This window comes from Pyrus communis, chromosome 12 (assembly GCF_041283825.1).
Source record: "Pyrus communis isolate YQ-2024b chromosome 12, ASM4128382v1, whole genome shotgun sequence".
NCBI classification, from domain to species: domain Eukaryota; kingdom Viridiplantae; phylum Streptophyta; class Magnoliopsida; order Rosales; family Rosaceae; genus Pyrus; species Pyrus communis.
The window spans coordinates 15,287,025-15,313,775 of record NC_142576.1 but is presented as its reverse complement, the minus strand read 5'-3'; the positions used below and the strand labels follow the sequence as shown (position 1 = coordinate 15,313,775).

General features: G+C 39.0%; 1 protein-coding gene across 1 annotated transcript; it reads left to right on the top strand.

Annotated features, from left to right (window-relative positions):
- Positions 1 to 219: 219 nt before the first annotated feature.
- Positions 220 to 18,410, top strand: LOC148692380 (uncharacterized). Its single transcript, XM_088681589.1, has 2 exons — positions 220 to 1,086; positions 17,769 to 18,410. The coding sequence occupies exons 1-2, from the start codon at positions 220 to 222 to the stop codon at positions 18,408 to 18,410; spliced, it is 1,509 nt and encodes a 502-aa protein (XP_088537715.1).
- The last annotated feature ends 8,341 nt before the right edge of the window (positions 18,411 to 26,751 follow it).

Below are 26,751 nucleotides of genomic sequence, written 5' to 3'. Positions count from 1 at the left end.
TAATCCCCGGTTTAAGAACGATCCCTACTTACATATCTACTACAATTGTCAACAAGAGGGTTTAATTTGTGTGTTAAGTAATTTTCGCATCAAATTTTGGCGCTGTTGCCGGGGATTAGCAACTTTGCTAATCCCTCGTTATTTCTTTTTATTTATTTTTCGTTTGTTTTCTATCTTAGTTACTGATTTGTTTGTTTCATTGTTTTTAGGTACTAGTGTATGACTCGAAGTTCCCAACCTGTTCATAAGGATATTTTGGACTTTGACGACGATTTTGAGAGGACTTTGAGAAGACGAAAGAACCAGCAAGAGTCTAACCCACCTAGCCCTGAATCTGACCTTGAAGAACAAGTTTTAGAAGAGGAAGAAAGGGGCACGGCAGAGACTTTTGAGGAAGTACCCATCATGGTAGCCGACAATCGAACAATCAAGGAGCTTTCGGCTTCAGGAATGGACAATGCCGCACCTTTATGTATTCAATATCCCGTGGCAGCTCAAGGCAAGACCGAGGAGTTTGAATTGAAGTCTAGCTTGTTGCACGACATCCCAAAGTTCCATGGGTTGTCCATGGAAGACCCTAACAAGCACTTGAAGGAGTTTGAAGTGGTTTGTTCAAGCATGACCCCTATAAATGTCGATGGTTGCATCTTAAAGATGAAGGCTTTTCCATTCTCTCTAATGGACAAAGCTAAAGATTGGTTATATGAGCTAGCACCAGGGACAGTGACATCTTGGGAAAGTATGAAACGAGCGTTCTTGGAGAAAATTTTCCCCACTTCAAGAATCATTCTCCTGAGGAAACAAATAAGTGGCATACAACAAAATCAAGGTGAATCCTTTCCTACTTATTATGAACGTTTTAAATCGCTTGTTGCTTCTTGTCCACAGCATCAAATGAAGGAAGAGTTGCTCCTTCAATATTTCTATGAAGGCCTTCTACAAATCGAACGTCAAATGCTAGATGCCTCGGCGGGAGGAGCTTTGGTAGATAAAACACCCATGGCAGCCAAGACACTCATTGCAACCCGTGCATTGAATGCACAACAATACGAAGGCATGGGACAAAGGGATAACCCACGGCCACAAGTTAATGAGGTAAGCTCTTCATCCGATATTGATAGGAGCATATTCATGCGACTTAAATGGCTTGTTCTCGTGCATTTACGTTATGTTTCTTTAGTTATTTTAGTCCTTTAAGCTATTTTCGTGTGTTTGTAGGTCCAAAGGGCTAAAGGAGCAAAAAGATGCATTTTGGAGACTTTTGGAGCACTTTTGGGCTAAGGATAGATAGCTTATGCTTGGCGCCAAAATGTTGGACGAAATTGAAGACCAAAGTGTTGGAACCTTGTTCCTTTTAGTTTTAGGACATTTAAACCTTTCCAATTCCCTTATGCCGTGCATCTCCACCTTTCTCCCAAAACCATACACATGCATTCATTATTCATTCCCTCACATGCTTCCATTACTTATCATCACCACTTATCACTTATCATAACCACTTATCATTCATCACTTATCATTCACCACTTATCATTCATTCACACCTTGCATTCACATGCATTTCCAACCTAATCACTCACCCACACAATCTGCCATCATTCCAACCAAAACCGTGCACATGCTATCACCATGCATTCACATGCACTTGTTCCTCCATCATTCCATCCTTTAAAACATTGCACATGCACTTTAATCATTCAACACATGCACTCCCATTCTTTAATCCATGCAGCCACACATTCACCCACATGCATTTCCACCCACATGCTATCCCATTTCAGATTGCATTTCATTCATTTCACATGCATTCCATCCTTTAATTCACTCACACACACTCATAATCATTCACATTTTGCAATCACATGCACTTCCTTTAATTAATTCATCCTAGCTGTCAAAGCACATGTACACTCACCCTAATCATTCACATAGCTTTAATTCACATGCAAACACATTGCATTACCATTCACCACAGAAAAACACCATCATTGCCGAGCCTAATTCCCCTTGCATCCATTTCACATGCATTCACTTCATCATTGCAGCCACATTTCCACTCACATCCATTTAATTCACATGCATTTCAGATTGCATTCCATTCATTCCACCCTTTAATCACATGCATCTTGGCAGATTTAACATGCACACACAAGCATTAGCACATGCAACCTAGCTGTCATGTTCCCCCCATTTCACCTATAAATACTCATTCATTCACACTCATTCATACACAATTCATTTCACAACAGAAATTGGTCCCTTGGGGCCGTGCCCTTCACAAAGTCCATCCATTCCATTCATACACTTCAGCCATTGCAGAAATGTAGACCATAAACCCCCCTTTGTGCCGTGACTCTCCCCTACAAATCCAAACACCATCCTTCCATTCCTCCGCCACTACCCAAACCATTCACACCATCAAACTATCCTTAGACCTTGTGCTACAACGAAGAGGAAGATAAGAGTGCCTAAACGTTCATACAATTCAAGTTTGAGTTGTTGGAATGTTTAGGTGTTTCTTTGATTTCTATGTTTAATTTCAATACTCTTTGTTTTGTACGAATGAGGCATGGAAGATAAGAGTGCCTAAACGTTCATACAATTCAATTTTGAGTTGTTGGAATGTTTAGGTGTTTCTTTGATTCTCTTTGTTTTGTATCATAAGGAACTAAACCCCCCTTGGCTAGGGGGTGATTCAAAATATATGTTTATGCTTGCGTTTTGATTTGATTACTTCTAATTGCGTTTCATAATTTGTGGATTCAATTTGTTTAACTATTTGATTGATAACTTATTTATGAATGTTTATTAAGAATGCGCGATTAATTTTCATGCATGAATATGACGCTAGAATATAAGTGAGTTTCACCTAATAGTTACGAACTTATATTCACAAGTAGTGGAGGTTGCTTATAAACAATCGCGTTAAATGAATTCTTGGCAAGAGTATCATGCATTCATAGTTACAATTGCCTCGTCAATACTTATAATTTTCATAGAGCGTAATGATTCTTGCTTGTATCTCTATTATGCAATCATGTAGGGGACTTGTGGGGAATGTTTTGAATTGTTGTATGCGCTAACCCATCCAATTCAATAACATTAGGAAGATTTGAAGGTTAATTAGTGCATCACGGTTAACTTGGGGTGTTGAGAATTAATGATTTATTGAAACGCAATTGGAAATCATTTTATTATGCAAGTATAACATATGTGGAGATGAACCCCGTAGCTAACTTTCCATCCATTCAATGCCATCCATTTGTTCATTCTTTTCTTGTTTTTGTTTTCATGTTTAATTTAACTTGTTGTTCAATTATGTTAAACATGTGGAACTAATTTCTTTTTAGTTAGAGGCGAATTTGAAGCCATGGACATATGTTGGTTATGATTTGATTTACTCCAGTTATGAACTCATGAACTTTAGATGTGGGTTACTTTTCTGTTTTGATTAAGAACTTGTTTATGTATGTGGGTTGAGGGTCGACACTTAATTTGCATGCCTAAACTTGATGCTAGGATATAAGGGACTTTCACCTAATCGTTATGAACTTATATTCATGAGTAGTAAAGATCGCTAGTCACGATTGTGTTTAGTAAACCCTAGGCTGGATTAACATGCGTATTCCATAGTTATGAATGCCTAGTCGATGTTTATGATTTCCGTTGAACTTAATGATCTTTGTTGAATGTCTCTATCATGCGTATTCCATGGTTAGGGACTTTGATTAGGAATGCTTTGGATTGTTGTATGCGCTAACCCATTCAATCCAATGAATCTAGGGAAATCTGAAAGTTAATTTAAGCGGACCTAATTAACTTGGAGCATTGTCATTCATCGTTTGTTGAAGTCATAACTGGGAGTCAAATTATTTGCTTATGTTCATGTGTGGATAAGGAACCCTCTAACTAGTTTTTCATCATTTTATTTCATTAATTTCGTTTTTAGAATCTGTTTTATTTCCAAGTTTCTGTTTTAGTTTAAATTCATCCAAAGCCAATCCCCCATTTATTTTAAAGTGTTAGATTAGTTAGAAATACATTGAGTTTGTGTTTATGAGTGTTTTGATTCATTTTATTTCCCAATTTCGTCCAAATTCACCAAAGTGCTCAAAACTGCCCAGAAAGTGATTTTAAGGCAGTTTTGAGTGTTTTGGGTGATGTTTGAGTCTTTTGGTTTGTTTTAGTGTTTTAAAGTTTAGTTTTGCATTCTTTGAGTCTAGTATAGTGTTTCATATTGTTATTTTACGTTTTTGAGTCAAATCCAAGTGGTTAACAATCCCTCCTAATCCCCGGTCCAGAACGATCCCTACTTGCACCTATACTACAATTTGACGAAAAGAGGGTTTAATTTGTGTGTGTATAAATCTCGCATCAGATATTCAATCTCAATTAGCTAATCTTACTTCTATTGTGTCTCAGATGGCCGAAGGTATGAAGATCCAAGGACCAATGGTGTGTGGAGTATGTTCTATCCAAGGACATGTTTCTGACAGGTGTCCTCAACTTATTGAGAATGGTGGATGGGAGACCGCGAATGCAATTGGATTTCAAAGCCAAAATCAACCAAGGAATGATCCATATTCCAACACCTACAATCCCAGTTGGAGAGATCACCCAAACTTCAAATGGAGGGAGCCACAACAACCCCAATCACAAGGAGGCTTTAGGCAACAACCCCCGGGCTTCTACAACAAGCCATACGCACCCACACAAGCACCTCCACAATCTGCCCAAACAAGTTCAGGTAACACTTTAGACAATGATACACTTCTTAAATTACTAACTAACTTGTCTCAGGGGCAAGAAAATCAAGCCAAGGCAATGCAAAACAATGACAAAAGGGAGGATCAATTGGAGAAACAAATTGGGCAGATTGCAGATTTTGTAGGGCAATTCCGAGACCAAGGCAAGCTCCCAAGCTCTACCATTCCAAACCCAAAGGGAGGGTTCGAAACGGCCAAAGCAATCACCTTGAGAAGTGGAAAAGAAGTTGGCGTTACATCCAAACCATCCAAAACAGGTCCTAATGAAGAAGGGAAGCTGCAACATGAGGAGGAGGATGCAAGCAAGCCCACGGCAAGGGTACAAACACCCTTGCCGCAACTACCTAGGCACCCTAATGCATCCAACTCATCCAATTCGGCCACCAAGGGTAAGTTGGGTTCAAATGCGATTAATTCTAACCCCATTCCACCCAATGTTCCTTTTCCTCACAGATTTTTGCAAACAAAGAAGGAGGAGCATGAGAAAGACATTCTTGAGACGTTTAGGAAGGTCCAAGTAAACATTCCTTTACTTGATGCCATTAAGCAAGTGCCCAGGTATGCAAAGTTTTTAAAAGAGTTATGCACAACTAGGAAAAGAATTTCAAACAAAGAAGTTGTGAAAGTAAGTGAAAATGTATCCGCGGTTTTGCAACGAAAGTTACCTCTAAAATGTAAGGATCCAGGGAGCTTTACTATCCCATGCATAATTGGAAACACTAGATTTGAACAATGCATGTTAGATTTAGGTGCTTCTATTAATGTCATGCCATATTCCATTTATGCATCTATGAACCTTGGTGAGTTAAAACAAGATGGCGTTATAATTCAATTGGCCGATCGTTCTAATGTTTATCCCAAGGGAGTCCTTGAGGATGTTTTAGTGCAGGTCAATCATCTCATCTTTCCTACAGATTTTTATGTCTTAGAAATGGAGGATTCGAGCCATGCTCCATCATTGCCAATCTTGCTAGGCCGTTCGTTCATGAAAACAGCCCAAACAAAGATTGATGTGGCCAAGGGAGCACTAACAATGGAGTTTGGTGGTGATATAATTAAATTCAATGTTTATGACTCTATTAAGAATCCTAACGGTAGTCATTCTTGTTTTGTCATAGATGTGCATAAGGACATAGGGCTGAAAGGATCCACACTTATCACGAAGGATGTATCAAGAACCACCATTGGAGAAGAACTTGGAGTGATTGCCCTACAACCACCCAATATGGCCGAAAGTAGCCATGGTGACATTGTTGATATGGCTGCCGATTTTGAGCCTTCACCACAATATGTTTGTAAGTCTTCAATCCCAATTTCAATTCCCATTTCAATTAATAGGTTGTTACCTTCTTTGGTGCAAGTGCCCAACCGATTTAAAGGTGGTGGGAGCATTTACATGGACTTTCGAAACCAAAACACCACTATCAGGGAGGATCATTACCCCCTCCCATTCATTGAGCCATATTATGAAAGTGTTGAAGGGCATGTTGTGGAGGAGATCCCATTGCATGCCGTGGGCTCCAATGGGGAATGAGCACACCATCGTCCGGCTGTACGACGTTAAAGCAAGCGCTATGTGGGAGGCAACCCATCCATTCAACAAAGGAAGCCCTAGGAATCCCCCAAATTCCAGATTTGCATCCCTCAAACCCTTCTCTTTGTTGTTGTTTCTAATCTGCCATGTTATGTTGTTTAGTTGCTGTTTGTGTGTTTACTTGTGTTTTGTGTGAATTTATGTTTAAAACATTGAGGACAATGTTTGATTTAAGTGTGGGGGGGGGGGGTAACTAAGTATATTTGATGCAAATTCGTGGGATTTTTTCACCCATAACTTCAAGTGTTGTTCCTTGCTGTTTTAAAGTGTTTTTAAGCTGTTTTGGAGTGTTTTAGTGTGTTTTGTTTTATAACTCCGAAAATCATATAAAATTTGAAAAACATGTTTTGAAAAGCCTAAAAAGAGTGTTTTGAGTTGTTTTTGTGTGTTTGTGTCTTAGGGTACCTTCCAACACAATGATGAGGATTTGGTTTTTAATTGCATGACTGTTAAAAAGAGTTATAAACATGGAGAAAAGTTTGATTTACTCTTGGTATATGCTTGGTTAATGTATGACTTCACATGCAATCATAAAAGAAAAATTAGTTTTTGTAACATGCTTGAAGAAAGGAACTCAAACAAACACTACAACCTTGTGAGACTTGAGCCTAAACGTTATTTGCAGAGTTAAAATCTGTGCATTATTGTTTTCTAAAGTCGTTGCATGATCTCATTATTCTTTGCTTGGTTACTACTTAGAAGGCGTTTCATCATATAGTTCCAAATGCTAGAACTCATGCCCATTTCATTCGAAGCATGTTATTGATTTGCATAACACATATTCAAGAAGAAGTTGTGTAGTGACCACCACCAAAGCCAAATTGCCATGTATCCTACTTCATTATATGTTTAAGTTAACCCCATTGAGCCTTGTTAAGCTTACATTCTTTGTTAACCCACATTATCCTCACCTAGCCTAGATTAGGACCATCCGTACCCTTATTCTTGAAGCATAGCAAAGCATGATTTGAATTGAACTCCTTTTGATTAATGTATGGCAGAAAACAAGTGTGGGGGAAGTACTTCTCATGTGAGTTAGTGTGCCATAGGCACGGGTGGAAAACAAAAAAGAAAAAAAAATTCGTGGAAAAAGAAAAAGAAAAGAAAAAGTTGTGAAAAGAAAGAAAAAAGAGTATGAAATAAATGAAAATAAGTTCACATGTTTATGGTAGTTGAAGAAAGGGTCCAAAATGTTGAATATGGCCCTGAGTGTTGCTTAGATCTTCCCTTTGTGTTAAAAGTTGATTTCTGTGTTTTAAAGTGAATTCTAAGTCTCAATTTCATTACTTTGCTTGCTATTGCTTCGAGAATGTTTGTTATCCCTATCCTTCCATTGTTAACCAATACCCCAAGCCCCATTACAACCCTTGACTTCAATCTTGAGTGTTATGTGTTTCAATTTGTGGAGTTTGAATTTTGTATGAGCATATGGTGTCACTAGTTCTCGCGTCTAAGTAGTAGCATTCCATTCATGAGATCATATCTAAACATGCTTATTAACTCCAGAAATTGCTTTCTTTGTGATACATATATGTGAGTGTTCGTTTTCATGTTTACATCAATCTTCTCACATATAACTAGATTAGGGTGTGTAGTTAGAAAATCTGAGTGAAAATTGAGTGCATATCTTGTAAGGAATTGAGCAAATTCTCTAAGGCATGTTACTACATTCAAAACATGGTTTTAAATGCTTAATTCTGAACTAGTATGTGGTGACTATGATTAAGAATGTACTGAAGTGTGAAGATGACTAAAATCTGTGGAGATAATGAATTTTAACATGTCATGTGCATTGGAAATCCCTAGGGCAACGTTGGAAGGTTTAGATTGTCTTTTGTTTGTTTTGTTTCGTTTCGTTTTGTTTAGTTTGTTTGTTTTGCTCGAGGACTAGCAAAAGCTAAGTGTGGGGGAATTTGATAGGAGCATATTTATGCGACTTAATTGGCTTGTTCTCGTGCATTTACGTTGTGTTTCCTTAGTTATTTTAGTCCTTTATGCTTCTTTTGTGTGTTTTTAGGTTCACATGGCTAAGGAAGCAAAATGGTGCATTTTGGAGCAAAATTGGACTTGGAATGGATAGCTTATGTTTGGAGCAAAAGAAATGGACGAAATTGAAGATCAAATTGAGTTAGGATTTCTAATCACAAGAGGATTCCTAATCACAATAGGATTCCTAATCAAATGAGGAATCCTAGTCAAAGAAGGTTTCCTACTTGAAGTAGGAAAGTTAAGCCAAGGTTTCCTATTTTGGTTTAATCTTTCCTAATCCTTAAAGACTCCATATTTCAGCAAGATCAAAGGCTCCTATCTATTCTAGTTCACAAAAACAACATCCCTTGCAACCTTAGGACAATGTCGTGTGTTTCCTTGTGTCTCCCTTCCTTGCCATGCAAGGATGGGCCTTGTTCCCTATTTTAAATACTTAAACACCTTCCTTTTTCATACCAATTTCAGCCATAACTCACATACCCTTTTCTATTCCAAAATTCTTGCCTAATTTCAGAAATAAAAAGCATTCCTTTTCTTACAAACCCTTGCCGTGCAAGGGAGATGGTTCTTTCCCATTTCCTTGCATTAAAACACATTCCTTTTGTGTTTTATGCCATTGCCGCAACTTTTAATTACTTTCCTTTAAATTTCTGATTTGATTTCCTATTTCTAGAAGCTTTTGACTTAATTTCTGTTTACCTAAATAACCTAGGGTTTTAATTCCTGAAATCCTATAAAGAAACATCCTTGTAGCAGCCACAAAGTGGGATTCATTCACCATTCACGCCAGAAAATCATCCCATCCCTCTAACACATCCATACTTCACCATTCTCCATATTTTCTGCCCAAAACCAACCCTTGCCGTCCCCTACATCCATCCCAAACCTAAATCCATCATTCTACATCATCCATAAACCCCCTAAACTCACCAGAACCTCTTGTGCCGTAGCAAAGGAGAGGAAGAAGATTGCTTGAAGATTCTAGCTATTCAACATTGGATCGTTGGAGTATTTAGGTGTTCTCTTTCTTATATTTACAATGTATAAATCTGTTTTGCTTTGTTTTGTGAACATGAGGAACTAAGCCTTTTGGCTAGGGGGTTATTCAATACCATGATTATGCTTGCAAGATGAATTGATTACATCCAATTGTTATTTCATAAGTTGTGAATTCAATTCGCTTAACTGTTTGATAGATAACTCATTCTTGTGTGTTGATTAAGGTGGCCACTTAGTTTTTCATGCAGGGATTTGAAGCTAAAATATAAGGGAATTTCACCTAATAGTTATAACCTTATATTTGCTAGTAGTGGAGGTCGTTTATCGACGATCGCGTTAAGTGAATTCTTGGCAAAAGTTTCATGCTTTTCATAGTAACAATTGCCTCGTCAATACTTATAGTTTTCATGAAACTTAATGATCTTTGATTGTACCTTTATTGTGCTTTTCACGTAAGGGACTTTTAGAGAATGTTTTGAGTTGTTGTATGCGCATTCTCATCCAATTCAATAACTTAAGGAAAACTTGAAAGTTAAAAAAGTGCTGTTCACGGTTAACTTGGGGTATTGAGTTTCATGATTTATTGAAAGAAGCAATTGGAAATCAATTTGAATGCAAGTGTGTCATGTGTGGAGAAGAACCCTCTAGTTAGCCCATCTTTCATCAATTCACCTAATTTAGTCTAAAGAATCTGTTTTCTTTGTCCTTGTCTTAATTTACTTAATTTTCGTCAAAACCAATTCCCCCATTAATTTAAAGTGTTAGATTAGTTAGAAATCAATTTAGTGATGTTTTTAAGTGTTTGGAGTCAAGTGATAACTTAATTTCGTCCAGATTTGAGTATAGTGTTCAAAACTGCCCAGAAAGTGTTTTTAAGGCAGTTTTGAGTGTTTGTTTGCTGTTTTGAGTCTTTTGGTTTGTTTTGGTGTTTTATAGTTTAGTTTTGCATTCTTTGAGTCTAGTTTAGTGTTTAAACTTTGTTTTTACGATTTTGAGTCAGTTTAGAGTGTTTAGCAATCCCTCCTAATCCCCGGTTTAAGAACGATCCCTACTTACATATCTACTACAATTGTCAACAAGAGGGTTTAATTTGTGTGTTAAGTAATTTTCGCATCAATGGGTTGCCTCCCAAGAACCGCTTGCTTTAACGTCGTGCAACCGGACGAACATTCTTCTTATCCTTAATTAGAGCCCACGGCATGGAGAGTGATGTCTTCCACAACCTGCCCTTCAACATTTGCATAATAGGGCTTCAAACAATGCCCATTCGCCTTGAATTCTTGGCCATTCCTCAAGCTTTGGATTTGGACTGCGCCATATGGAAAAACATTAGTAACAACAAAAGGCCCAATCCACTTAGAACGTAACTTACCAGGAAATAAATGAAGGTGAGAATTAAAAAGTAAAACTTTTTGCCCTAGGGAGAATGTTTTGCTTCGGATCATCTTGTCATGGAAAGCTTTGGTTTTTTCCTTGTAAATGCAAGCATTCTCATATGCTTCACACCGAATCTCCTCAAGTTCATTCAATTGCAACTTTCTATGCATTCCAGCCGCATCTATGTCCATGTTGAATGTCTTGATCGCCCAATGAGCCTTGTGTTCTAACTCCACGAGGAGATGACATGGCTTGCCATAGACTAGCCGAAAAGGGGACATCCCTATGGGTGTCTTGTAAGCCGTTCTATAAGCCTATAATGCATCCTCCAAACGCACGCTCCAATCTTTTCTTGTTGGTCCAACGGTCTTCTCCAAGATTTGCTTGATTTCTCTATTGGACACCTTGGCTTGGCCATTGGTTTGAGGATGGTAAGGTGTTGAAACCTTATGTGTGACTTGATACTTCTTGAGCAATGCCTCGATGGTACGATTGCAAAAGTGAAACCCTTCATCACTAATAAGCACTCTAAGCATCCCAAATCTAGCAAAAATGTTAGTCTTTATAAAATCTGCAACAACTCTAGAATCATTAGTACGGGTGGCCTTGGCTTCCACCCATTTTGAGACATAATCCACCGCAAGCAAAATATAAGTAAAACCAAACGAAGATGGGAAAGGGCCCATGAAATCAATGCCCCAAACATCAAAAATTTCAACATTAAAGATGGGTGTTTGTGGCATTTGGTCCCTTGCACCTATATTTCCCATTCGTTGACAACGCTCACAAGTTAAACAAAAAGTCCTAGCATCTTTAAAGATTGTAGGCCAATAAAAACCATATTCTAACACCTTAAGGGCAGTGCGTTGTGTGCCAAAATGTCCACCACATGCATAAGTGTGACAAAAGGTTAGAATCGAATTAAACTCACAATCATGCACACAACGACGCACAATCTGATCTGCACAAAACTTCCACAAATATGGGTCATCCCATACATAAAACTGTGCCTCTTTCTTTAGTTTATCATGTTGGTGCCTAGCTATGGTACTTGGAACACGTTTTGACACCAAAAAGTTCACCAAATCAGCATACCAAGGTTCACATATCTTAATGGACAGCAATTGCTCATCAGAGAATGTCTCTTGGATGGGTAAAGAGTCCTCATTGCACACCAAACGACTTAGATGGTCAGCAACCACGTTCTCATTCTCTTTCTTGTCTTGAATTTCAATGTCAAACTCTTGGAGAATAAGCATCCATCGAATGAGCCTTCGTTTGGCCTCTTTTTTGGTGAATAAGTACCTTAGAGCTGCATGGTCAGATTATACAATCACTTTAGTGCCAAGTAAATATGAACGAAACTTATCTAAAGCAAACACAATGGCAAGAAGTTCTTTTTCAGTGGTAGAGTAGTTTAATTGAGCATCATTTAAGGTCCGGGAAGCATAATATATGACGTGTGGTTGCTTATTCTTCCTTTGGCCCAAAACAGCCCCTATTGCATAATCGGATGTATCACACATTAGCTCAAAAGGCAACGTCCAATCTGGTGGAATGATAATGGGTGCCGTGGTAAGCATGTCTTTGAGATGCTTGAATGCCTTCTCACACTCCTCGTTGAACTCAAACGCCACTTCTTTTTGTAGGAGACGGCATAGGGGTTGTGCAATCTTGGAGAAATCCTTGATAAATCGCCTATAGAATCCTGCATGGCCAAGAAAAGAACGAACCTCTCTAACTGAAGTAGGAGAGGGTAAGTAACGTACAAGATCTATTTTAGACTTATCAACTTCAATTCCTTTTTCAGAGATGATATGACCCAAAACTATGCCTTGTTTAACCATAAAATGACATTTTTCCCAATTCAAAACAAGGTTAGTTTCCATGCATCTTTTCAAGATTAAAGTAAGATTATGCAAACAATCATCAAATGAGTCTCCAAACACACTAAAATTGTCCATAAACACTTCAATTATCTTCTCAACATAATCCGAGAATATACTTACCATGCATCGTTGGAAAGTGCCCGGTGCATTGCATAAACCAAATGGCATACGACGATATGCAAAAGTACCAAATGGACAAGTAAAGGTGGTCTTTTCTTGATCATCCGGCGCTATGACAATTTGATTATAACCCGAATAACCATCAAGAAAGCAATAAAAGGAATGACCGGCTAACCTTTCAAGCATTTGATCGATGAATGGCAAAGGAAAGTGATATTTCCTTGTTGCAGCATTTAGCTTCCTATAGTCAATGCATACTCTCCAACCGGTTTGAATGTGTGTAGGCACAAGTTCATCTTCTTCATTCTTCACCACTGTGACTCCGGACTTCTTGGGAACTACTTGGACCGGTGAAACCCAACAACTATCCGAGATAGGATAGATGACGCCACAATCAAGTAGTTTGATGATTTCCTTCTTCATGACTTCCATCATTGGTGGGTTGAGTCGACGTTGGGCTTCCCTTGATGGTTTGGCTCCTTCTTCCATGAGAATTCGATGCATGCACGTGGTAGGGCTTATGCCCTTGATATCGGCCAAAGTCCACCCAATGGTCGTCTTGTGCTCTTTGAGGACCCTCACCAATTTCTCCTCCTCTTGTGCCGTGAGTGATGATGCCACAATGACAGGCAATGTGTCTTGCTCGCCCAAGAACACATACTTCAAGTGATTTGGCAACGGTTTGAGCTCAAGGGTAGGTGGTTGTTCTATAGAAGGAAGCAACTTGTTAGTTGAAATTGGAATTGAGATTGGACTAGAGGACTTACCTTGGAGCCGTGGCAATGACTCTAGGGCTGCCATGGTCTCAATTAATTCCTCATCAAAGGCCACGGCATGGGAGTGCAATTGTGTGCCGTGGGTTGCTATGGTGGTAGCCATGTGATCCTTCACTTCTATGCCATTTGTAATGACCGTTTCAAGTGCATCTCCATGTAATTGTTCAAGGTGTGCTTGCGCCAAAGAATCAAGAAATCAATAGAGAAACATGAGTGATCATCATTAGGAAATCTCATAGTTTCAGAAATATTAAAATCAATCACTTCCCCATCAAATTCCATTGTTAAAGTGCCTTCAAACACGTCTATCTTAGTTCGGGCCATCTTGATGAATGGCCTCCCAAGAAGAAGCGGCAAGGATGGAGCATGGGTGGTTTCTTCCATTTCAAGAACGTTGAAATCCGCCGGAAAGATCAAATTATTCACCTGCACTAAGACATCTTCCAATACGCCCTTTGGATAGGCATTAGATCTATCGGCCAACTGAATAATTACACCATCATTTTTCAATTCACCAAGGTTCATTGAAGCATAAATAGAGTATGGCATGACGTTAATTGAAGCTCCTAAGTCTAACATAGCATGTTCGAACCTAGTTTGGCCAATAATACAAGGAATTGTAAAGCTACCTGGATCTTTGCACTTTGGTGGTAACTTTCTTTGTAAAACAGCTGAAACATTTTCACTTACCCTCACTACCTCTTTATGTGAAGCCCTCTTCCTTGTAGTGCATAATTCCTTCAAGAACTTGGCATATTTAGGCACTTGCTTTATGGCATCTAGGAGCGGGATATTGACTTGAACTTTCCTAAACGTCTCAAGAATGTCTTTCTCATGCTCCTCCTTCTTTGTTTGCAAAAATCTGTGAGGAAAAGGAACATTGGGTGGAACGGGGTTAGAATTACCTCATGCACTTGTTGCCATGGGGAGTCCCTTTGCCCAATTCCTTCGTATTGTTGCGCATTGAGAGCCCAGTTCGCAATTAGGTTCTTGGCTACCATGGGAGTTTTATCCACCAACGCACCTCCCGCCGAAGCATCAAGCATTTGCCTTTCAATGGGAAGAAGACCTTCATAGAAGTATTGAAGTAGAAGCTCCTCCTTCATTTGATGTTAAGGACATGATGCAACAAGGGCTTTAAAATGCTCATAGTACGTGGGAAAAGACTCCCCTTGACTTTGTTGGATTACGCTAATCTTCTTTCTCAAGAGAATGACTCTTGAAGTAGGAAATAACTTTTTAAGAAACGCCCTCTTCATGCTCTCCCAAGAAGTGACCGTTCCAGGTGCTAACTCGTATAACCAATCCTTGGCCTTCTCCAATAGTGAGAATGGGAAAGCCTTCATCTTCAAAATACTACTATCAACGTTGATTGGAGTCATGCTCGAACACACCACCTCGAACTCCTTCAAATGCTTGTTGGGATCCTCCATGGACAGTCAATGGAACTTCGGAATGTGGTGCAACAAACTTGACTTCAATTCAAATTCGTCGGTTTTGTCTTAAGCTGCCCTTGGGTATTGGATGCACAAGGGTGCAGCATTATCCATTCCCGAAGCGGAAAGCTCCTTGATTGTACGGTTATTCGCTGCCATGGTTTGGACCTCTTCTTCCTCCTCAAGATTAGAAGCCGAACTAGAACTTGATGGGTGAAGTTCTGGGTTCTTCTTCTTCTTTCTCAAAGTACGCTCAAAATCGTCGTCAAAATCTAAGATGTTTGCACTAATAGGTTGAGAATTACTTGTCATAAACTAGTACCTACAAACAAGAAAAGAAATAAGGTCAGTAGCTAAAACAAAAAGATATGAAAAAGAAACAAAAAGAAACAACGGGAGATTAGCAAAGTTGCTAATCCCTGGCAACGCCGCCAAAATTTTGATGTTATATATAATAGCACTCAAATTAAACCCTCTTTTTGACAAATCTAGTATAGATATAAGTCAGGATCGTTCTAGGCCGGTGATTATGAGGGATTGCTAATCTAATGAAAATCGGCTCAAGATGTTAGAATATGCTTTAAAACACTTAAACAACTCAAAAGACTCTTAACTAAACTTGTATGACTCAAAACAAACTTCAAAGACTCAAAACTACTCAAAACAATAAAAAAGACTCAATTTAGACTCTAGGACTCAATTTGGACGAAAATACAATTAGTTTTGACTCAAAAGACTCAAAAAGACACTTTTGGACAGATTTGGAACAAGTAAGTAAAGGGGATTTGATTTTGGACGAATTTAAAAGAAAAACAAGTGACATCACTAATTAACCCTCAGATTTCCCTTAAGTTATTGGATTTGATGACATCATACGACAACCCAAAGCATTCTTCAAAAGTCCCCTACATGACATCATAATAGAGATACAATCAAAGATCATTACGTTCAATGGAAATCATAAGTATTGACAAAGCACTTGTAACTATGACATCATGATACTCATGCTAGGAATTTACTTAACATGATTGTGAAAACAACCTTAACTACTTGTGAATATAAGATTGTGACGATTATGTGAAACTCCCTTATATTCTAGCACCAAATTCAAGCATGCAAATTAAGTAGGCCTCCCTAATCGACATACAAGAATAAGTTATCCATCAAATGGTTAAGTAAATTGCATTCATAATTTATGAAATCACAACTGGAATTTATCAATTCATATTATAAATGTAATCATGGTTTCAAAGCATCCCTAGGCTAAAACGAGTTTAGCCTCTCATGTTCATAACAAAACAAAGGAAAATAGAATTAAACATTGAAAACAAAAGAAAGATTACACCTAAAAATGTTCCAACACTCCAACTCGAATGCATAAATGTCCAAGGCTTCGTCTTCCTTGTCTTCTTCCTTGCTAAGTCACGGCACAAGAGTCTAGGGTGGTTTTGTGGATGATTTTATGGGTTTTGGATGGATTTAGGAAAGTAAGGTGGTGCGGCAAGGGTTGATGGTGGTGTATGGAGGTTTGGATGAAGGTTTGGAAGTAGGGGAATGGTGGAAAGTTGGATGGAAGGCTGCGGCAAAGATGAGTGTTCTGAGTGAATGAAGGCAGGTTCTATGGAAGGGTGATTAGGTTCAATAAGGATGCGGCATAGGGGTTTTTATAAGGAAGAAAGAATCCTAAGGCTTTATTACTTAGTTTAGGAAAGGAATTAACTCCAAATCCTTAAAGAAAAGGAAACACAAAGTCAGAAATTGAAGGAAAAGGGAAGCGAACCTGCGACATTCAATTGTGAGAAGGGGAATGTCATTTATTTCTAAAATTAGGCAAGGACTTTGGAATAGAAAAGGGTATGTGAGTTATGGCTGAGTTTGATATGAAAAAGGAATGTGTTTTTCGTGTGTTATTTTTTTTAGTTTCTGACTTGTTTGTTTTCTTGTTTTAGGCACTAGTTTATGATTCGGAGTTCTCAACCGGTTCATGCGCATATCTTAGACTTTGACGATGATTTTGAGCGAGCCTTGAGAAGAAAGAAGAATCAACAAGAGCCTTAACCACCTCAACCTGCACCTGAGCTTGAAGAGGACGAAATACAAGTGGGAGAGGAGGCCATGGCAAGGATTTTTGAGGAAGAACAAGTTATGGCAGCCGACAACCGAACAATCAAGGAGCTTTTCGCTTCCGGATTGGATAATGCCATGCCTCTATGCATTCAATATCCAAGGGCTGCCCCGGACAACACTAACGAGTTCGAACTCAAGTCCAGTTTATTGCACCATATTCCTAAGTTCCATAGGTTGTCCATGGAAGATCCTAATAAACACTTGAAGAAGTTCGAGGTTGTTTGCTCAAGTATGACCCCGGTGAATGTTGATGGGAGCATTTTGAAGATGAAGGCTTTTCCTTTTTCTCTCTTGGAAAAGGCTAAAGATTGGTTGTATGAACTCGCCCCTGGAACTATCACATCATGGGAGAGTATGAAAATGGCGTTTTGGAGAAGTTTTTCCCAACTTCTCGAGTCATTCTTTTACGTAAAAGAATTAGTGGCATTCAACAAAATCAAGGTGAATCATTTCCAACTTATTATGAACGTTTTAAAACCCTTGTTGCTTCATGTCCACAACACCAAATGAAGAAGGAGCTTCTTCTTCAATATTTCTACGAAGGGCTTCTACCAATTGAACGTCAAATGCTAGACGCCTCAGCGGGTGGAGCTTTAGTGGACAAAACACCTATGGCCGCCAAGACTCTCATTGCCAACTGAGCTTTGAATGCTCAACAATACGAAGGAGTTGGCCAAAGAGACATGCCACGGCAGCAACAAGTTAATGAGGTAAGTGCTATTTCCGAACTTCAAAATCAAATGGCTAATCTTACTTCTCTTCTTTCGCAGGTGGTTGAAATACCAAAGGTACAAAGTGTGGTTGTTTGTGGCATGTGCTCCATGAATGGACATCTCACGGACAAGTGCCCTCAATTGATTGAGAACGGAGGGTGGGAATCTGCCAATGCCGTGGGTTATGGGAGCCAAAACAAACCAAGGAGTGATCCTTTCTCTAACACATACAATCCCGGTTTGAGAGATCATCCAAATTTCAAATGGAGGGAGCCACAACAACCTCAACAAAAAAGCACATTTAGGCAGCAACCTCTTGGATTCTACCAAAGGCCGTATGCACCCACACCGCCCGAAGCACAACCTACACAACCCAAATCAGGTTCGTCCATAGATAATGATCAAATTTTTCAATTACTAACTTCTATGGCGCAGGGAATGCAAAATAGGGACAAAAAGGTTGATGAATTAGAAAAGCAAGTAGGGCAGATTGCGGAGTTCATGGGCCAATTTAGAGAGCAATGCAAGTTGCCTAGTTCATCCGTTGTCAACCCAAAAGGAGGATTCGAATCTGCCAAAGCAATCATGTTGCGAAGTGGAAAACAAGTTGGAACGGCCTCATAATCCTCTAATTCAGCCCCAACGGAGGACGAAAAGTTGCAATTCGAGGAGGGGGAGCAAGAGCAAGCCACGGCAAGGGTAACACCACCCATGCCGCAGCCACCCAAACTGCACCATTCGGCTTCCAAGGGTAAGGATGTTCCAAATTCGATTATTTCTAATGTTATTCCTCCAAATGTACCATTTCCTCATAGATTCATGCAAACAAAGAAGAAGGAGGCTGAAAAGGACATTTTAGAGACATTTAGAAAAGTACAAGTCAATATACCACTTTTGGATGCAATTAAGCAAGTTCCAAGGTATGCTAAGTTTTTAAAAGAACTTTGCACTACTAGGAAGAGAATTTCGAACAAAGAGGTTGTGAAGGTAAGTGAAAATGTCTCAGCCATCTTGCAACGTAAATCGCCCCCTAAATGCAAAGATCCGGGTAGTTTTACAATTCCTTGTGTTATTGGCAATAATCGTTTTGAACATGCCGTGCTAGACTTAGGTGCATCTATTAATGTTATGCCTTACTCAATTTATGCATCTATGAACCTAGGTGAGTTAAAAAACGATGGCGTGATTATTCAATTGGCCGATAGATCTAATGCCTATCCAAAAGGTGTTTTGGAAGATGTTTTAGTGCAGGTTAATCATCTAATCTTTCCGGCAGATTTCTACGTGCTGGAAATGGAAGAATCAAACCATGCCCCGTCATTGCCAATTCTTCTTGGCCACCCCTTTATGAAAACCGCCCGCACGAAGATTGATGTGTTTAATGGGACTTGACAATGGAATTTGATGGGGAAGTTATTCATTTCAATCTTTCTGAATCTATCAAGTACGCTCTTGATGATCATTCATGTTTTGCTATTGATGTAATTGATTCGTTGGCGCAGGATCATTTTGAACAATTGAACGAAGATGCACTTAAATTAGTCATTACAAGAGGAATGGAACTCAAGGACAAGGAAGTAAGGCCATTGACTACCCACGGCATGCGTGGAGAACACCATGCCGTGGCCCATAGTGTTGATATGATTGAGATAATGGCTGCCCTTGAGTCATTGCCACTACAATCTGGTAAGTCTTCGGACCCAATTTCAATTCCAATTTCGACTAATAAGCCCATTCCTTCAGTTGTGCAGCCACCTTCCTTTGAACTTAAACCATTGCCAAGCCATTTAAAGTATGTGTTCTTGGGAGACCAAGAGACCTTGCCCGTCATCATATCCTCCTCACTCACGACACAAGAAGAAGGTAAGCTAGTGAGGGTGTTAAAGGAGTACAAAACTGCAATTGGTTGGACCTTGGCCGACATCAAGGGAATAAGCCCGACCACGTGCATGCATCGTATACTTTTGGATGAGGGATCCAAGGCATCTCGAGAGGCTCAACGCTGACTCAACCCTCCAATGATGGAAGTTGTGAAGAAGGAGATAATCAAGCTCTTGGATTGTGGAGTGATCTACCCAATTTCAGATAGCCGGTGGGTATCTCCGGTTCAATGTGTTCCAAAGAAATCCGGAGTAACTGTGGTGACAAATGCCGAAAATGAGATTGTTCCTACTCGAATCCAAATAGGTTGGAGGGTTTGTATTGACTATAGGAAGCTCAATGCCACTACAAGGAAGGATCATTTTCCCTTGCCATTCATTGATCAAATGCTTGAAAGGTTAGCGTGCTATGCTTTTTATTGTTTTCTTGATAGATATTCAGGTTATAATCAAATTGTGATAGCTTCGGAAGATCAAGAGAAAACCACTTTCACATGCCCCTTTGGTACATTTGCTTATCGTCCCATGCCATTCGGTTTATGTAATGCACCTGCCACATTTCAAAGATGCATGATGAGCATATTTTCAGATTATGTTGAGAAAATTATTGAGGTTTTTATGGATGATTTCAGCGTTTTTGGTGATTCATTTGATGGTTGTTTGAATAATCTTAGTTTGATTTTAAAACGATGCGTTGAAACCAACCTTGTGTTAAATTGGGAAAAATGTCATTTCATGGTTAAACAAGGCATAGTTTTAGGTCATATTATTTCTGAAAAAGGTATTGAGGTTGCTAAGTCAAAGATAGATCTTGTGCGTCACTTACCCTCTCCTACTTCGGTTAGAGAGGTTCGTTCGTTCCTTGGACATGCAGGTTTTTATAGAAGGTTCATCAAAGATTTCTCGAAGGTCTCCCAACCTCTATGCCGCCTCCTACAAAAAGATGCACCTTTCGACTTCACCAAGGAGTGCACGGCAGCTTTCCAACTCCTCAAGGACATGCTAACCACGGCACCCATCATTGTGCCACCGGATTGGAGCATTCCATTCGAGCTCATGTGTGATGCATCCGATTATGCGTTAGGGGCTGTTTTAGGCCAAAGGAAGGACAAGAAGCCGCATGTCATCTACTACGCATCCCGGACGTTGAATGACGCTCAATTAAACTATTCGACCACTAAAAAAGAACTTCTTGCCATTGTCTTTACTTTAGATAAATTTTGATCATATTTACTTGGCACTAAGGTTATTATTTTCACTGATCATGCAGCTTTAAAGTACTTGTTCACCAAGAAGGAAGCCAAACCACGGCTAATTCGATGGATGCTACTTCTTCAAGAGTTTGACATCGAAATCAAGGACCAAAAGGGAAGTGAAAATGTGGTGGCTGACCACCTAAGCCGTATGATACATGAGGAGGAACCGTACCCTATTGCAGAAACCTTCCCCAATGAGCAATTGTTATCCATTAAGGTAAGTGAGCCTTGGTATGCAAATTTGGTGAATTATTTGGTGAGTAAACAAGTTCCAAACACTTTAAATAGAAACCAAAGTGATAAATTGAAAAAAGATGCTAGGTTTTATGTTTGGGATGATCCATACTTGTGGAAATATTGCTCGGATCAGATTATACGTAAATGTGTGCATCACATGGAATTCAATTCTATTTTAACATTCTGTCACACTTATGCATGTGGGGGACACTTTGGGACACAACGGACAGCCCTTAAGGTTTTAGAATTGGATTCTATTGGCCAACTTTATTTAAGGATGCTAGAACCTTTTGTATGTCTTGTGATCGTTGCCAAAGAATGGGTAACATTAGTGCAAAGGATCAAATGCCGCAAAATGTTATACTTCCTGTTGAAATTTTTGATGTTTGGGGCATTGATTTTATCGGTCCTTTTTCTTCCTCGCATGGTTTCCTTTATATCTTACTTGCTGTGGATTATGTGTCGAAGTGGGTGGAAGCAAAAGCCATCCGAACTAATGATTCTCGAGTGGTTGCAGATTTCATTAGAACTAACCTATTTGCAAGGTTTGGAATGCCACGAGTGATCATAAGTGATGGAGGGTCTCACTTTTGCAATCGAACCATTGAGGCTTTGCTCAAGAAGTACAACGTCACACATAAGGTTTCAACACCTTATCATCCTCAGACCAATGGGCAAGCCGAGGTTTCAAATAGGGAGATTAAGCAAATTCTAGAAAAAACCGTGGGCCCTACAAGGAAGGATTGGAGTGTACGGTTGGAGGATGCGTTGTGGGCATATTGCACGGCATATAAGACCCCCCTGGGCATGTCCCCATTTCGGCTCATTTATGGCAAACCATACCATCTTCCCGTGGAATTGAAGCACAAGGTGCATTGGGCCGTCAAAACATTCAACATGGACATTGATGCCGCTGGAATTCATAGGAAGCTCCAATTGAATGAGTTGGAAGAGATTAGGAATGAGGCATATGAAAACGCTCGAATTTACAAGGAGAAGACAAAGGCTTTCCATGATAAGATGATTCGAGGCAAATCATTCTCCATTGGGCAGAAAGTGCTACGCTTTAATTCTCACCTTCGCTTGTTTCCTGGTAAGTTGCGTTCTAAGTGGGTTGGCCCGTTTGTTATTACTAATGTCTTTCCTTATGGTGCAGTCCAAGTTCAAAGCTTGAAAACAGGACAAGAGTTCAAGGTGAATGGCCATCGATTAAAGCCCTACTATGAGAATTTTGAGGAGCATGTTGTGGACGATGTACCCCTCCATGCCGTGGGTACTACTAATGAAGCTTAGCATGGCATATTTGTTTGGCTAGAAGACGTTAAAGCAAGCGCTTCTTAGGAGGCAACCCATGTATTCGACAAGGAGAAGATGGAACTTCCACTCCAAACCCAGATTTGCGTTTCTAAACCCTTCTCCTTGCTGCTTATTTTATCATGCTTAGTTGTTTATTATTTGTTTGCTTTTATGTGAGTCTTTGTGTGAAACATTGAGGACAATGTTTGATTTAAGTGTGGGGGTGGGGGGGGGGGGTAAACAAGTGTTTTTATGCAAAATTCGTGGCATTCTATCACCTATCACTTCTAATGTTGTTTCTCACTGTTTTTAAGTGTTTTTAATGCATTTTGAGCTATTTTGGTGTGTGTTGAAGTAAAAATCCGAAAATTTGAAAAAAAATTGAAAAAAGTGTTTTGAAAAAGCAAAAAGAGTTGTTTTTGTGTGCTTGTTTGTGTCTTAGGGTACCTTCCAACATAGTGATGAGGATTTGGTTTTTAATGCATGACTGTTAAAGAGAGTTACAAACAATGATGGAAGTTTGATTTGCTCCTTGGTTTATGCTTGGTTGTAGCTATAGTTTACGAATCCACATGTAATCACAAAGGATAAAATCAGTTTTTGTAACATGCTTGAAGGAAGGAACTCAAACAAACGGTACATCCCTGAGAGACTTGAGCCTAAACGTTTATTTGGAGAGTTATTAATCTGTGCAATTGTATTTTCTAAAGTCGTTGCATGATCTCATTATTCTTTGCTTGGTTGCTACTTAGAATGCGTTTCATCACTATAGTTCCAAATACTAGAACTCATACCCGTTTTATTCAAAGCATGAAATTGATTAGCATAACAAATAACAAGATGAAGTTGTGTAGTAATCACCACCATAGCCAAATAGCCGAATCCACCCTTGTCATTTGTATTGTAGGTTTAAACCCCTTTGAGCCTTATTTAGCCTATTTTCTTGTTAACCACATCATCCTTACCTAGCCTAGAATAGGACTTTCCATACCCTTGTTCTTGAAGCATAGTGGAGCGTAACTTAGAAAGAATTCCTTTTGAGTGACATTTGTGCAGAAAACAAGTGTGGGGGAAGGGATTTTGTGAGTGTGTGTGCCAAAGTCTTAAAGGAGGCACGGGAAAGAAAAATGAAAAAAAAAATGAAAAAAAAAAAGGTGAAAAAGAAGAGAAAGAAGACGAAAAGGAAAAAAAAAAGGAATTGAAAATAAGTGAGAATGAACTCAAGTGTATTGATTGTTGAAGAAAGGGTCCAAAAAGTTGAATTTGACCCTAAGTATTGCATGAATCTCCCCTTGTGTTTAAAAGGTAGTTTTCTACATTCTAAAGGGAATTCTAAGTGCCTAATTCATTACTTTGCTCACTATTGCTTTAAGAACGTTTGTTTCCTCTACCTTTCCTTGTTAGCCAATACCCTAGCCCCGTTACAACCCCTTTGACTTCTATCTTGATTGTTATGTGTTTCAATATGTGGAGTTTAAAATTGGTTTGAGCATATGGTATCCCTGGTTCTCGTGTCTAAGTAGTGGCATTCCATTCATGAGATCATATATATACATGTTAATAATTCCAAAAAATGCTTTCCTTGTTATAACATATATGAGTGTTCGTCTACATGTTTACATCAATCTTCTCACATATACCTAGTGTAGGGAGTGTAGTCAGAAAATCTGTGTGAAAATCGAGAGTACATCTAGTAAGGAATTAAGGGAATTCTATAAGGCATGTTACTGCATTCAAAATGTTGTTGTAATTGATTAAATGCGAGCAAGTGAATGGTGACTATGATTAAGTATGCTCGAGGGTAAGGATTGCTTAAATCTATGTGAGTGGTGATCTTTGACATGTTATGTCTCACTGGAAATCCCTGAGGCGAACGTTGGAAGGTTTAGATTGATTGTTTTGTTACTTTTTGTTGTTTATTTTGCTCGAGGACTAGCAAAAGATAAGTGTGGGGGAATTTGATAGGAGCATATTTAGGCGACTTAACTAGCTTATTCTTGTGCATTTGTGCTATTATTTCTTAGTTAATGTCGTATTACAACTCAATTTCGTGTGTTTGTAGGTCCTATGGGTTAAAGTACCAAAGAAGTGCATTTTGGGGCAATTTGGAGCAATTTTGGACACTATGTGGATAGCTTGCATATGGGCCAACATGGAAGGACGAATTTGGACTTCAAGAGGCTAGAAATGTGATAAGAAGAGGAAGGAACTAAGCTAAGGACAAAGTGGATAAGGAAGTAGCTCAAAGAGGAAACCTTATCTAAAACCTTATCCAACATTATCCAAAACATTATCCAAACCTTATCTCATCTTATCCTATCAAAACCTTATCATGTCTTAATCCTAATTGCAAGGGGACCTAAATAGATAATTCTAGAACCTATTTCTAGAAGCATCCTTTTCTAGAAGGCCCAAATCAGCCACAAAACCCATTCTTTCTAGAAACCCTACAAAAGTGGCGCACCAAACCCTTCTAATAGGCCTTGCCTTGCCTTGCAAGCCAATCTACCATTTCCCTCACTTGTGCCGCACCTTCCTAGGCCTAATTCCCTTTGGATTCTGATTTCTAAGGCCTAATCCCTTTTGGATTTGGGTTATACAAGCCTATTATGAAACTAAGTGGGCCAAACCCCCTCCTAGGTGGATCTGATCACCTATAGCCGAATTCTAGGGCCCTAATCCATAAAATCTGTTAAGTCTAACCCTAATCTACTTAACCCTAGGACTATATAAACATAAATTCAGCCAAAAATTCGTACCACCCTCTATGCAATTCAGAACCTTTGTGCTGCAACCCCTATCATCCATTCTTCAACCTCCATACACCTCTATACACATCTGCCGCAACCCTACCACCATAATCAACCATCCTCCATCCCTCTAAACAAGAGAACACCATCCAAAACCCCCATATCCACCACACATACCTTGTGCCGCAGCAAGGAGGAGGAAGAGGAGCCAAGCCGTGCATCAAATCCATCTTGGAATTGCTGAAACGTTTAGGTGTAATCTTTCTTATGATTTCAATGTTTAAATTCGATAATCCTTGTTTTGCAAGCATGAGGAACTAATCCCCTTTTAGCTAGGGGGAATTTCGAAACCATGGTTATATTTGCATGATGATTTGATTACTTTCAGTTGTGATGTCATGAATGGTGAATTCAATTTACTTATCTGTTTTAATCAAAACTTGTTTATGTATATGAATTGAGAGTGCACACTTAATTTGCATGCATAAACATGATGCTAGGGTATAAGGAAACTTCACCTAATCGTTGGGAACTTATATCCATGAGTAGTTAAGATTGTTGGTCACAATTATGTTAAGTAAATTCTTGGCATAAGTATCATGCGCTTTCATAGTTACGAATGCCTCGTCAACACCTATGATCTCCATAGAACCTAATGATCTTTGATTGTTTTTCTATTATGCGCTTTCATATCGAAAACTTTTAAGGAATAATTTGATTGCTATGCCCTAATTCCATTCAATTCAATGACCTAAGGGAAATCTGAGAGTTAATTTAAGCGTACCTAATTGACTTGGGGTGTTGAGGTTCATAATTAATTGAATAAGCAACTGAAGATTGTGTTGTATGCAAGTATGCCATGTGTGGAGAAAAACCTCCTAGCCATCTCACCATCCACGTAATTCCTTCAATTCCGTCCAAATCTGCCTAATTTACATTATTGTTTTGTTTGTTTGATTTTCGTCCAAAACCAAATCCCCAATTGTCTTAGAGTGTCTAATTGGTTCAACTATGTTTTAGATTGTGTTTTTAAGAGTTTTGAGTCAAGTTAGAACCAATTTTCGTCCAAGTTTGTGTTTAGGCTCAAAACAGCCCAGTTTGTGTTTTTAGGCAGTTTTGAGTGCTTTTAGCCTATTTTGAGTCTTGTGAACTTGTTTGAGTCTTTTTAAGTGAGTTAAGTGTTTTAGAGGTCAATTTTATTTATTTGAGTCAGTTTAGAGTGTATAGCAATCCCTCCTAATCCCCGGTGTAAGAACGATCCCTACTTATTTATATGCTACAATTGTCAAAAGAGGGTTAATTTGTGTGTTAAGTTAATTTTCGCATCAGAGAAGCCTTGGACGTTTTGGCCATTCAAACTTGGATTGTTGGAGCATTTCTAGGTGTATTCAATCTTTGTTTTCAATGTTTAATTTATATTCTCTTTGTTTTGTTGTAAACATGAGGAACTAATTTTGTTTTGGCTAGAGGAGACTTTGAAACCATGATTATATTTGCAATATGAATTGATTAATTTCAGTTGTGATTTCATAAATTGTGAATGCAA

Excerpts from the sequence above, each read along its gene's own strand:
- LOC148692380 (XM_088681589.1), top strand. The coding sequence starts at position 220 with ATGACTCGAAGTTCCCAACCTGTTCATAAGGATATTTTGGACTTTGAC. Across the intron at positions 1,087-17,768 it reads GGGATAACCCACGGCCACAA|CAACAAGTTAATGAGGTAAG; the intron begins GTTAATGAGGTA and ends ATGCCACGGCAG.